At 38.2% G+C, this 14,003-nt stretch overlaps 1 protein-coding gene across 1 annotated transcript; it reads left to right on the plus strand.

Annotated features, from left to right (window-relative positions):
- Nucleotides 1-484: 484 nt before the first annotated feature.
- On the plus strand, nucleotides 485-3,009 carry LOC306852076 (chemerin-like receptor 1). The gene is made up of 2 exons (XM_079388694.1): nucleotides 485-563; nucleotides 1,622-3,009. Exon 2 carries the CDS (start codon nucleotides 1,633-1,635, stop codon nucleotides 2,578-2,580), a length of 948 nt encoding a protein of 315 aa, XP_079244820.1. The 5' UTR covers nucleotides 485-563; nucleotides 1,622-1,632; the 3' UTR covers nucleotides 2,581-3,009.
- Nucleotides 3,010-14,003: the final 10,994 nt, after the last annotated feature.

The raw sequence follows: 14,003 nt of genomic DNA on the forward strand, positions 1-14,003 counted from the left end.
GCCCTGCCCCGGTACGGGCTATTCGTTAGCCATTTGTTAGTCTGGTTGTTTGATGAGAAAGTGATGAAATATACTTGCAATAAACAACTTATAACATACAACTGTAGCAGCAGGACTGTTTTCTGTTGCGCAGAACTGCGGAAGAACTAATGACAGCACGCTTTAATGTTTGGTAGACCAATCAGCTGAAAGGGGCCTTTTATTCCCGTCCACATGCAGAGATTGACAATTCAAGCTGTTTATCCGTTTTCAAGCCCTGAACATAAAAACTTAACATCAAGCATGATTCTTGTTTTTTCATTTTTTGGAAAAATTTCAAAAGAATAAAAGGAACCATTTTGAGTCTTACCTCAAAATGTTGAGCAACTGAATTCAAAAGTAACAAATAAATAAAGTTAAATAAAAAAGATTGCAAGTGACGTCATTAGCAGAACCGCAGTTGAGATGCAGATATATCCAGATCCTGCTGCTTGAAGGGGGTGATGGGGGTGGTGTGATGAAGTTTGATTTAAGACCTACACGGCGCCTCATAGCAAACAGCATTGGGAAGCTTACTTTGTGAGGTAAGTTATCTTCAGATGACATAAGAACAAAAGATAATATGTATATGTGTCCCCAAAAGCAGTCATGAGTAGCACAGGTATATTTGTAGAAATAGACAAAATTATACATTTTTCTTGTATGCCAAAAATCATAAGGATATTAAGATCATGTTTCATGAAGATATTTTGTAAATTTACTACCGTAAATATATCAAAACTTCATTTTTGATTAGTAATATGCATTGCTAAGAACTTCATTTGAACAACTTTAAAGGAGATTTTCTCAATATTTAGATTTTTTTGCTCCCTCAGATTCCAGATTTTCTAATAGTTGCATCTCAGACAAATATTGTTCGATCCTAACAAACCATACATCAATGGAAAGATTATTTATTCAGCCTTCAGTTGATGTATACATCTCAATTTTGAAAATGACTGGTTTTGTGCTCCAGGGTCACATTTATGATCGTACAGTAAACACTTGTTTTTTGGTTCAATTTTAAAGACAGAGCAGCAAAATAATTAAGATGCATATGATTAACAATTTCATGTTGCAATAGAAAATTGTCCAAATTTAGGATTGCTACCATTTTACAGGTGGTAGATATCAGATATAAAAACGAGAAACATTACAATCTCCTCACTTAACAAACATACTTAGCAGTCATCAGTCTTGCAAGTTTTGCTGAAAGTTGTGCATGCCACTTGTGTTCTGTTCTGTGGTTCTGTGCAGTTTAAACTACCTTTTTAAGTCACAAAACATTAGGCAATTTCCTTCATACAAACAGGCATGTGTGTAACCAATCAAAGGGAATTTAATGTCAAAAGATTATTATAAACGTGCAAGCAGTTATATACTGTACGCATCATGCAGAATTTGTTCCGTTATATTACTACGGAATATTAAAATTACTACTACTAAGATTTTTATTTTTTTAATAGTGAAAAGCTAACTATTGGTTAACTCTGGTACATGGAAACATTTATGTTTAATCTTGTACATGGTCCCTTCAAAACAAAACAAAACAAACCAGGCTGGAAACGTAACTTTTAAACCTTTTTGTCATCCTAAAAAACAGAGCGCTGCATAATGGCAGATTATGGACAAGAAGGATACTGCAGGGATGCAGATTGTGTAATCCCAGTGATCTTTAATGTGATTATATTCCTTCTTGGCATCTTTGGAAATGGTGCGGTGATCTGGATTACTGGTTGTAAGATGAAGAAGGCAGTGAACACCACCTGGTACCTGAGTCTGGCTGTGTCTGACTTCATTTTCTGCGCTAATCTCCCTTTCACCATTGACTGCGTGGTGAAGAAAAGATGGAACTTTGGGCTCTTCATGTGCAAGTTTAACGGTTTTGTTCTGACCCTCAATATATACAGCAGCATTTTCATCTTGGTCATCATTAGTGTGCATCGCTGCATCACAGTCATGTTTCCCGTCTGGGCCCAGAATCAGTGCACTGTAAAGAAAGCTTCTATAGTCGTTGTGTTGGCTTGGATTGTGTCTTCTTTGCTTAGCATTCCATCTGCCACATTCAGAGATATTATAACTATAGAATCAACAGACATATGCTATATCAACTATGAGAATCACCACAAAACCATTGTGTTCATGACCTTTACTTTTGGGCTTTTGATTCCATTCCTGACCATCGTCACCTGTTACTCCATCCTGATCCGTAAACTTAGAGCAAACCAGATGTCCATATCCACCAAGCCCTTCAAGATCATGACATTACTGATCGCAGCTTTTTTCATCTGTTGGTTGCCATTTCAAATATTATCTGTTTTAGTGTTGTACATATCTCAATACACCTATGCCCTTTACAGAGTCGTACAAGTATCTGAGATTCTCGCCTATGCAAAAAGCTTTCTAAACCCGTTCATCTATGCATTCATGGCCAACGACTTAAATAAGAAATGCTATTCCTTTCTTGCGAAAATAGAGAGCGCCATCGATGAGGAGACCCAAAGTGCTGTCAGAGCAACTTCAGCCAATTCTGAGGATATCAGACTTTCCAATGCTGTCTGAAATTAACACGAGCCATGGACTAAAGATATCTCTCTTTATTCTCTTCCGTGTGTGATTGGAGAATGCTGGCCTATAGACACAACTTGGCTTTAACAATCAGTGCATTTGTTTTGTCTATTGCATGTTTGAGTTTGGAAATTTAAAAAATTTAATTTAAAAAAAAATGGAAATAGAGGTTCAATATACTGTAAGGTACTTTAAAAGTCATTGTATATTGTTTAATGATTAAAAAAAATAGCGACTGCTGTTAAATATTTACTCTTTTTATCTTACCATGTGTGTTACTGATTAACAGATTAAGAATGTGTGGTTTTTGAATGAATGTATCAAGCATCATTTCAGCAAAATCAGCAAATGTTTTCATGCTCTACATCTCTCTTTGTTTTGCTAACATGCATGCATAAAAAATATAATAAAAATCATGTTCTAACCATTCTGATTCGTTAAGTGCTTGTAATTCTCTTAAATATTTCATATGCCTATACATTAAATCCATACACAGACACTTCAGCATTAGTTGTTTTTGATATGGTAAACATTTTGTGCTACTTCTTATCTTTCAATACTTCAATACTTATAAGCATTAAAATATATATTTGTTTAGTTTATGCTTTAATTTGTATTCATAGATTTATAGACCTGATTTGCAGTTTTCATTAAAAAACAAAACACTTCCCAGCACTAAATTACATTTACATTTAGTCATTTAGCAGATGCTTTTATCCAAAGCAACTTAAAAATGAGGACAATAGAAGCTATAAAATCAACAAAACAGCAATGATATGCAAGTGCTATAACAAGTATCAGATAGCTTAACACAGTACACGTAGCAAGTGTTTTTTAAAATTATATAATACAGTAAATAAAAATAAAAAAGAATAGAGCAAGCTAGTGTTAGAGGCTTTTTTGTTTTTGTTAACTGTATAACAAATAAAAAGAAAACAAATAGATAGAATACAAAAAGATTAGAGAAGCTAGTGTTAGTTTTTTTTTTTTTTTAAGTTGGGCAGGTCAGTCCACCAGAAGGGAACATTTAATTTAAAAGTCTGTGAAAGTGATTTTATGCCTGTTTGTTATTGTACAATAAAGCAACGTTCACTTGCAGAACGCAAGCTTCTAGAGGCACATACGTCTGAAGTAAGGAATTTAGGTAAAGGGGTGAAGAGCCAGAGGTGGTTTTGTAGGCAAACATTAATGTCTTGAATCTTATGTGAGCAGCTATTGGTAGCCAGTGCAAATTGATAAACAGAGGTGTGATGTGCATTCTTTTTGGCTCATTAAAAATGAATCTTGCGGCCACGTTCTGGATTAATTGTAAAGGTTTGATAGAACTGGCTGGAAGACCTGCCAAGAGAGCATTGCAATAGTCCAGCCTGGACGGAACAAGAGTCTGAACAAGGAGTTGTGAAGCATGTTCCGAAAGAAAGGGCCCGATCTTCTTGATGTTGAATAAAGTTTTAGCAATGTGGTCTGAGAAAGTCAGCTGATCATCAATCATAACTCCAAGGTTTCTGGCTGTTGTTGAAGGAGTTATGGTTGATGTGCCTAACTGTAAGGTGAAATTGTGATGAAACGATGGGTTTGCTGGAACCACAAGCAGTTCTGTCTTGGCAAGGTTGAGTTGAAGGTGATGGTCCTTCATCCAGTAAGAAATGTCTGTTAGACATGCTTAGATGCGAGCAGCTATCGTCGGATCATCAGGATGGAATGAGAGGTAGAGTTTAGTGTGATATAAAAAGCCATGTTTCTGAATGACCTAGTGATGCCATATCGACAGAGTAGAGAAGTGGTCCAAGAACTGAGCCCTGAGGCACCCCAGTAGCTAGATGTTGCGACTTGGACACCTCACCTCTCCAAGATACCTTGAAGGACCTATTTGAGAGGTAAGACTCAAACCACTGGAGTGCAGTTCCTGAGATGCCCTTTACGAATAGGGATGACAGGAGGATCTGGTGGTTAACCGTGTCAAAAGCAGCAGACAGATCCAGCAAGATAAGTAATGAAGACTTGGAAGCCGCTTTTGCAAGTCTTAGGGTTTCAACAACTGATAGCAAGGCAGTCTCAGTTGAATGTCCACTTCTAAAACCAGACTGGTTGCTGTCCAGGAGGTTATTCTGTGTGAGAAAGGCAGAGATGTGTTTGAACACCGCTTGTTCAAGTGTTTTTGCAATAAAAAGAAGTTGTCAGGATGCTGCCCTCACTGTTTTGTCAGTGTTGTCGTTGTTTCATGTTTCTATGTTTGTTTTGTGTCTGATCGCATGGCTCTGTCTTTGTTGTTGTCTGCCATGTGCTCCCCCTATCCTGCCTCCTTGTTACCATGCCCCCTTGTTTAGTCCTCGTTTGTCTGAGTATTGTCACCTGTCCCTCTCGTTCTCTCTTGTTTGCCTGAGTGTTGTCACCTGTTCCTCATGTTCTCTCTTGTTTGCCTGAGTGTTGTCACCTGTTCCTCATGTTCTCCTGTCCCTTTATATTGTTCTCCCTTTCCTTCTTGCTTTGCCAGTTCGTTATGCTATGTCAGTGTTTGCTTGCTCTATCTTACCAGTCCTGTGACACTGCTTATTCCCTACCTAGTTGTTTGTAGATTTTGTCTCTCGTCAGTCCCTCGTCTCGTCCTGTCCAGCAGATTGGGCAACTGGTCCCCTCCCTGGGTCTGCCACGCTGCTAGGCCTGTGCCGAGCCTGTGACATCACTAGTGTGGAGTGTCTGGCCACCGCTGCTTAACCTCCGGCCTCCAGCTTTGCTGCCTTCTCTGCCCTCTGGTGGTCTGCCATCCTGGCCTGTCGTCATTCATTCACTGCCTATCGTCTGGACTGTGTTCTCTCCCCTCCTCACCATCTCTTGTCCTTTCTTCTGTTTTGTTAATAAACTGTCTACTCTTATCCTGCTTTTGAGTCCTCTCTCATAGAAACCCTGACAGAAGTGAAACCGATCTGTAGTACTCAAAGAGCTGGTTAAGGGTTGGTTTAAGTAGTGGGGTTATATGAAACTGTCTAAATGCTGAGGGAAAAATTCCAATGTGAAGAGATGTATTAACAATGTGAGTGAGTGCAGGTACAAGTGCAGGAGAAATGGCTTGAAGGAGATGAGATGGAATAGGATCAAGCAGACAAGTAGTAGGATGATTAGAAAGGATGAGTTTGGAGACTTCTGCCTCAGAGAGTGAAGAGAAGGATGTAAACGAGTGTATGTTTGCTGGCAAGATGTGCTTGACAGATTGTGGTGTGGAAAATTGTGCACCGATGGTTTTAATTTAAATTAAAACTAGTAAGATGCAGGGCTGCAGACTGCAACTCAAATGGTCACAATGTAACAAAATGTAAAAATCTAAGACCATAGTTTAAAACCCAGTCACATTGGCATCCACATGTTGTATATGATAAATACTTTATATTTAAAAGTATTTATATATAAATACTTTTAAATATTTTATAGCATTTCTTTATATTCTGAAATGTAAAATAAATATAATTTAATGAAATTAATATAAAACATAAGTTTATACACTCATTGGCCTCTTTATTAGGTACACCTTGCTAGTACCGGGTTGGACCCCCTTTTGCCTTCAGAACTGCCTTAATTCTTCATGGCATAGATTCAACTAGGTGTTGGAAACATTCCTCAGAGATTTTGGTCCATATTGACATGACAGCATCACGCAGTTGCTGCAGATTTGTCGGCTGCACATCCATGATGCGAATCTCCCGTTCCACCACATCCCAAAGGTGCTCTATTGGATTGAGATCTGGTGAGTATGGAGGTCATTTGAGTACATTGAACTCATTGTTATGTTCAAGAAACCAGTCTGAGATGATTTGAGCTTTGTGGCATTATCCTGCTGGAAGTTAGGCACCCTCGATGCCCAAAGTGTAATTTTCTTGTCCGTTTTGGAGCGCGCATACATTCAGCCTTGCAGCGTCTCTCGCACAGATTACAGTTTTTTACAATCATTTTTGCATTAATAATAGAACCTTCATGTCATTTTTCAAAACTCTAGACACAAAACAGTCATTATTTGTAACACAGGCTGTCCAATGTTCCCCAGCGAACATTGTTCTGGGCCGCTCTCAAATGCTGGGCTCTCAACCTCTCCTCCATCTCTTGGCCAGGTTAAATCCTGCATTATCCAAATATATGAATGGCTTTCATCAGCTTCCAGCTCTATCACCCTCTAAAATGACATTAATTGTAGAAAAACAAATAATGATAACAATGATATAGATATATATGATTTTCTTTTTCTCCCAACAACAGGCATCTTGAAACTGATCATACCTGAACATACTCAGTCCTCAGTTGCTTCACATTCATAATCTAAACATTTAATATTGTTCATCATTTTCCATAAAAAAACTAGGCTTCAAGAGTAATGCAACAGTTACTTATTATTTTAAGCAGTTGTATCAATTGATAGTTAGATCATTGTAACGAAATGAATAAACACTTAATTCAGATGTAATATGGAAGTTGCATTTTGAAATATAATACTTTGATGTTAAGTTTTGAACCGGTGATTTTAGTTCAATGAACAAAAGATCTTTGACTCATGTGTTTTATATCCAAGCATTTGGAAAAAGTGTTAAGTGTTTTGAAAAATGTGCATTTTGATCATTGGTTGTAAATTATGTGTCTATAGTTTTGAAAAATGACATGAAGGTTATGTTATTAGTGCAAATCTAATGTGCTTTCACCATTGTTATCACACGTCCCGCAGTTTAGCAACAGTAAAGACTGCATTTTACAGCAATCACAGATTGTGCTGAATCCAACGTTAAGTTTGGGTTTTAGGGAGGAACGATTGTGCGCTGCTGGTAAGGGAAAGAAGTTGCGCTAAATCAGCAATAAAATTAGCTTAATATCTCAGCCACAGGCCAGAAGTGTGCAGACGTCCCCTCCTTTACGGCACCCCTGCCCAGATACATGCTGTTATTCAAACTAAAAACAAGCAGTATAGGGAGGGGAAATACCAGGCATCTGCACACGAAGGCTGAAAAATTCGGAGGACACATTCCAAGGCAGGAAGGCACATTTGAATTCAAAGTTAGCTTCACTTCCTGTCTCATGAGATACCTTCATCTGATAGATTTCTGAAGGCAGCATAGATCTATCCTTCGCTGCCTTTGATATCCCACCATCCGGTGCGTTCCATTCTGTGACGGTTGAGCAAAAAAATAAAGATGGCATCTGAAAATTGCGTTTGGTGCTTAGTTTGTGTGTAAATGTATATGCATGTATCTGATTAACTCTTTGCACTTTTGATGTTATATCTAGAGAGAAATGAGTATTATAGTAATTAAATCTTCATTTAGTTATCACCAAAGCACGTTCTATTTTGTTGTAGATCATTAACTGCTCCGGGTGTGTGTTCACTACTGTGTGTACTCTTGGATGGGTTAAATGCAGAGCACAAATTCCCAGTATGGGTCACCATACTTGGCCACAAACCACTTCCGTTTCCTGTTCCTTTCTCTTAAAATGTTACGCTGCCTCAGAAGCCTGAGCAAAATCAGTTTCTTGAGGTGCCTTCGTGCAAAAACGCTGCCTGCAAAGTCAAGTTCGGATGCAGCCATAAACATCAAAGGGGGCTTGAGCACCTGACCTTTTTCTCCCTCGAGAGATAGTGCCCTTTTTCTGGAGTATTTATTATAATTTTTTTAAATAAATGAATATATGTATATATGTGCGTGTGTGTGTTTCTGTTTGCGCACAGGTTTCCCTGCCAAACAAATGAAAAATCATATTGTTCAGCACATGCACATCACTGACAGGCAGAGAGCCACAGAAGTGAAGCCCCCCTCCCTTTCCAGTTGTGTTGGTCTTGGTGTGGAGGTGAGTGGTGATGAACAACAGACTAAGCTACCTGTGCCTCAAATTTACAGCTAATTATCCAAAAGACAAAAGGCAATTATAGTTAATTTGTCTTGCTAACATCCATGACACCCACAATAGTTCACAGGTAGGCTTGTCTCACTGCTAAAAGGAATTTTGCCCATTAACAAGACAGGCTGATTTGTTTGTTTGTAGTTGGTCATCACACAAATAGCCTTCATTTCCTATGGCCGGTGATGACGCTCAGTACGGCACCATAACGCCCTTGCGGTATGTAAAATAGTTTGTTTTGTTTGTAATCCTCAGTTTACTGTAATTAATTATTCCATGTTCAGCAGGTAACTGCACGTGCGAGGGCTTCTGATGTTAGTTTGGGGCTGGATACATTCACTGCTGTGACATGACGGCGCTGCTGTTTTGCCTGGGTCTCATCTTGGTTAATTTGGTTATTGTTCATGTGTTTGTTTATGCTGTGCATGTGTGTAGGCGTGTATTGTGGTTGTGTCTGAGTCATTACTGAAGTGACTGTTTTTTTGTTATTTTCTTCCGAGCATGTGATGGTTTATTTTTTTATGTATTGTATTTTTTCCGTCAGTTTCATAGTGGGAGAGCCCAGCTGTGGTTGTAATGTACTGGTGTGTATACACAGAGTGCAGTGTTTAATATGTTTGCTGTGTTTTCATAAGTGTATTGTGGGTTTCTTTTTCTTTTTTTGTTGAGGGTTGGGAGGAAGGCTGAGGACTCCTGCTGGCCGCCTCCTTTACTTTTTATTGTATGTATAACTCAGAATTGTGTTTTTGTGATTGAGAACTTGTGTGGAATCAATGTATTGTATTTTTTACTTTTGTATTTCAATAATGTGCTTATTGTCTTTATTCTTCCAGACAGTCCATGTCTCCATGCTCACCCTGCCTTGGCAGCGAACCAATGTGCCTTTTAAGGTTGTTACTCCGGGCGGCGTAGTCGATTAATAGTTAAATTCTAGTTTTGTAAGCCCTTTCAGGTCGACCACTCTTGCCACATACTTATTTAATTCTACTTATTTTTTTATTGACATGAAATTATAGCAAAAATGACAGTGTTCTAACAACACATACATTAATAAACAAATAAATACATAAAGTAAAACACAAAATCAAAACCATTCTGTGTGTACACTGAAAAAAAAAAAAAAGATGATTTTTTTTTTAAGGTAAGTGGTTGCAAACAATTTATTTTAGCTACATTTAAATAAACAAATTGATTGCCACCGCTTGCCTTAAACAATTTTGTAAATTCAATGAATATTTTTTTCAGGCAGTTTTTCAGGTTGTAGGATGTGACAACATCTGAAATACACCGAATAGGGTTGTGAATAAACTGAACGGAGTTTAGAGTTACAGTGTGTCTCCTCCATTTGTTCAAAACAATGCTTATGAAGGCCAAAAACAGCCATTGTGAATGAACAGTATGTGAGTCATTGGTGTTAAAAAATCCAACAATATAGTTCATAAATCTGTCTGTTACTTACTGAGTGGAGAAAAGGACAGAAATATCAGCACAAAACTATCTTTAACAAACTGTGAATATAGTACAAGTAATTACAACTTTTCAAATGTTATTTTGTTTGTACTTCTGGAAATTTTCAGCACAAAGCATGTGCTTTTTACAAATGTAATTTTTTAGTTGATTTTTTAATTTTATTTATTCATATTGGGTGTATTTTAACCCACGTGGTATAGAAAGATCGGTGTAACTTTCACGAATTTAAGGGCAATATGAATAGTAAGTCACTACCTTGAAACGATGTCTCTACTTTGATAATTGATGATAATAGTGCTCTGCTGGTGATTGTCCAGGTTAAGTTTTTCACGGCTTAAGAAGCAGAGCACAGTGTTGCCAACTAATTTTCAGAGAAAGTTGCTAAAGGAAGGTCAATTTTTTGCTAAAAGTTGCTAAATGACGTTGTGATGTCATTGCGTAATCACGGCACAAAATGCTGTCACAACATCAAAAACATTTAGATTTATTTGTAAAATAATATGCATAATATAATATTAAAATATTACAGTGGCCGAGAGAGCTCAACGTGCTGCAAATAGATAAAACACCTGAAAATAAAGAAAACAGCTTCCTCAATTTGACAACACACATGCTGCAAATGTCAACTGGAACCAAAACTCCATCGGTGACAGAATGGAGAGAAAAACCTTGGGAGAAACCAGGCTCAGTCGGGGGCCAGTTCTCCTCTGGCCAAACGAACCAGCAGTTCAGTTCCAACTGCAGCAAAGTCAGATTGTAAGGGCTCAACTGGTTCCAGTGGTCTTTCCCGATGGCTGTCTAAGTGGCGGGGTCCTCACTGGGGATCTGTCTCTGTGTCCTGGTCTCCGCTGACGTTCAGGGCTGTAGAGGTCGTCTCTGGGTGCTGATCCACCATCTGATCTGGATACGGACTGGATCTGGTGACTGCAGTGACCATCTGGGCTGGATACGGACCGGATCGGGTGGCTATGGTGACTGGGGATATGTCCCCGGGGCTCATCCATGTGTCCGGCCTCCGCCGACGATCAGGGCCACATACATCATCTCCCAGCGCCGATCCACCATCTGATCCGGACACAGACTGAGAAACAGAATAGAAACAGATAAATATCATAAATATATGCCTGCTAAATGACTAAATAAATAAATATCAGCGTAGATGCCATTCTTCTTACGATGTAACGAGTACACCGTGTGTTATGAGGTGTGTTCCCGGTTCTGGTTGATCTAATTAATGCAGCCTAACAATCCTTTAATGGATTTGAATAATAGAAGTGTATTAGTGTGTTATGTGTAAGCCAGGTTAAAGAAATGTGTCTTTAATCTAGATTTAAACTGACAGAGTGTGTCTGCTTCCCGAACAGTGTTAGTTAGATTGTTCCAGAGTTTGGGTGCTAAATAGGAAAAGGATCTGCCGCCTGCAGTCGATTTTGATATTCTAGGTATTATCAAATGGCCAGAGTTTTGAAATCGCAGCAGACGTGAAGGACTATAATGTGATAAGAGCTCGCTCAAGTACTGAGGAGCTAAGCCATTCAGGGCTTTATAAGTAATTAACAAGATTTTAAAATCTATACGATGTTTGAAAGGGAGCCAGTGCAGTGTTGACAGAACCGGGCTAATATGGTCATACTTCCTGGTTCTAGTAAGGACTCTAGCTGCTGCATTTTGGACCAACTGTAGTTTGTTGATCAAGCGTGCAGAACAACCACCCAATAAAGCATTACAATAGTCTGACCTTGAGGTCATAAACGCATTAATTAGTATTTCTGCATTTGACGTTGAGAGCATAGGTCGCAATTTAGATATGTTTTTGAGATGGAAAAACACAGTTTTACAGATGCTAGAAACATGGCTTTCAAATGAAAGATTGCTATCAAACAGCACACCTAGGTTCCTAACTGATGAAGAAGAATTGACAGAGCAGTCGTCAAGTGTTAGATAATGTTCTAGGTTATTACATGTGGGGTTTTTAGGTCTGATAATTAACACCTCTGTTTTTTCAGAATTTAGCAGTAAGAAGTTACTCGTCATCCAGTTTTTTATATCGACTATACATTCCATTAGTTTCTCAATTTGGTGTGTTTCACCGGGCCGCGAAGAAATATAGAGCTGAGTATCATCAGCATAACAGTGAAAGCTAACACCATGCCTCCTGATAATATCTCCCAAGGGTAACATGTAAAGCGTGAAAAGTAACGGCCCTAGTACTGAGCCTTGAGGTACTCCATACTGCACTTGTGATCGATATGATACCTCTTCATTCACTGCTACGAACTGATGGCGGTCAGATAAGTACGATTTGAACAATGCTAATGCACTTCCACTAATGCCAACAAAGTGTTCTAGTCTATTTAATAGAATGTTGTGGTTGATAGTGTCGAACGCAGCACTAAGATCCAGTAGCACTAATAAAGAGATACAACCACGATCAGATGAGAAGAGCAGGTCATTTGTAACTCTAATGAGAGCAGTCTCAGTACTATGATACGGTCTAAATCCTGACTGGAATTCCCCACAAATACCATTTTCTCTAAGAAGGAATATAATTGCGAGGATACTACCTTTTCTAGTATCTTTGACAGAAAACGGAGATTTGAGATCGGTCTGTAATTAACTAGATCCTTAGGGTCAAGTTGTGTTTTTTTAATGAGAGGCTTAATAACAGCCACTTTGAAGGTTTTGGGGACATATACTAATGACAGTGATGAGTTAATAATAGCCAAAAGAGGACTTCTGGAAGCAGCTCTTTTAGTAGTTTAGATGGAATAGGGTCTGACATACATGTTGCTGGTTTAGATGATTTAACAAATTTATACAATTCTTCCTCTCCTATAGTAGAGAATAAGTGGAATTGTTCCTCAGGGGATCTATAGTGCATCTGATGCGATACTATAGCTGACGGCTGCATGGTTATAATTTTAACTCTGATAGAATCGATTTTGGAAGTAAAGTAGTTCATAAAGTCATTACTGCTGTGCTCTTGGGAAATACCAACACCTGTTGATGCTTTATTGTTCGTTAATTTAGTGACTGTATTGAATAGATACCGGGGGTTATGTTTGTTTTCTTCTAGAAGAAATGAAAAGTAATCAGATCTAGCAGTTTTTAATGCTTTTCTGTAGGATAGGGTACTTTCCCACCAGACTATACGAAACACCTCTAGTTTTGTTTTCCTCCAGCTGCGCTCCATTTCCCGGGCTGCTCTCTTTAGGGTGCGAGTGTACTCATTATACCACGGATGCTCACAACACAACCAAAGAAATGCACTGCTATAAAACTATATGTTTGTGTTGTGAGCATTTGTACCACCTGCTGTCAAACCGAGGAAGATGTTTTCTTGATTTTCAGGTGCTTTGTCTATATGCATGTGTTTTCTGAAGTTGCAGTGCCTTGAGCTCTCTAGCCCACCGTAAAATACAAATAACTGTATTTTAAAATGAATTTAATTATTGAACACTTTTGAATGATTACAATTTAAGTTTTTTATTTATGGCTAGTAAATAGTAATACAACACATTCTCAACAGTTATGGTTTAAGCAGTGTATTAGTAGTTAGTTAGTGTGCTACACTCCAAGAGAAGTCTGTAAAAATAGAGCACAATCTATGTTAATATGAAAGAAGTTCCCGGATTGGTTTTTACCTGCAGTTTATATCATGCATTGTGTTTTCAGGATACAGGGTTATAATGGATAATGTCCTGGAAAATGACTAGTAGCCTATCTTTATCATTGTTCTTACAGTGTACTAACTGATCAACAATCACAAGCACGAGCTACTATCATTAATGAACTATTATTCACTTATTATTATTAAACTGAAGAATTGCAAATAGCAGCTAACCCAATTCAAGTGATGTGTACTGCTAGGCATCTTTGGGTTTATTTCTGTGTAATTTGGATGAAAATGTGTCTTTTTATTGAATGAGTCAATTATCAAAAGTTGCCAAATAAATGTTTAAAATTGCTAAATTTGTGCTTTTGGAAGCAAAGGTTGCTAGGGTGGTCTGAACAGTTGCTAAGTTGCACGACCAAATGATGAAAATAATGAATTTACTGAACGCACCGCCGTTCTT

Source organism: Barbus barbus, assembly GCF_936440315.1.
Source record: "Barbus barbus genome assembly, chromosome: 32".
NCBI lineage: Eukaryota > Metazoa > Chordata > Actinopteri > Cypriniformes > Cyprinidae > Barbus > Barbus barbus.

What these genes read in the sequence shown, in the direction of transcription:
- LOC306852076 (XM_079388694.1), top strand. Translation starts at nt 1,633, where the DNA reads ATGGCAGATTATGGACAAGAAGGATACTGCAGGGATGCAGATTGTGTA.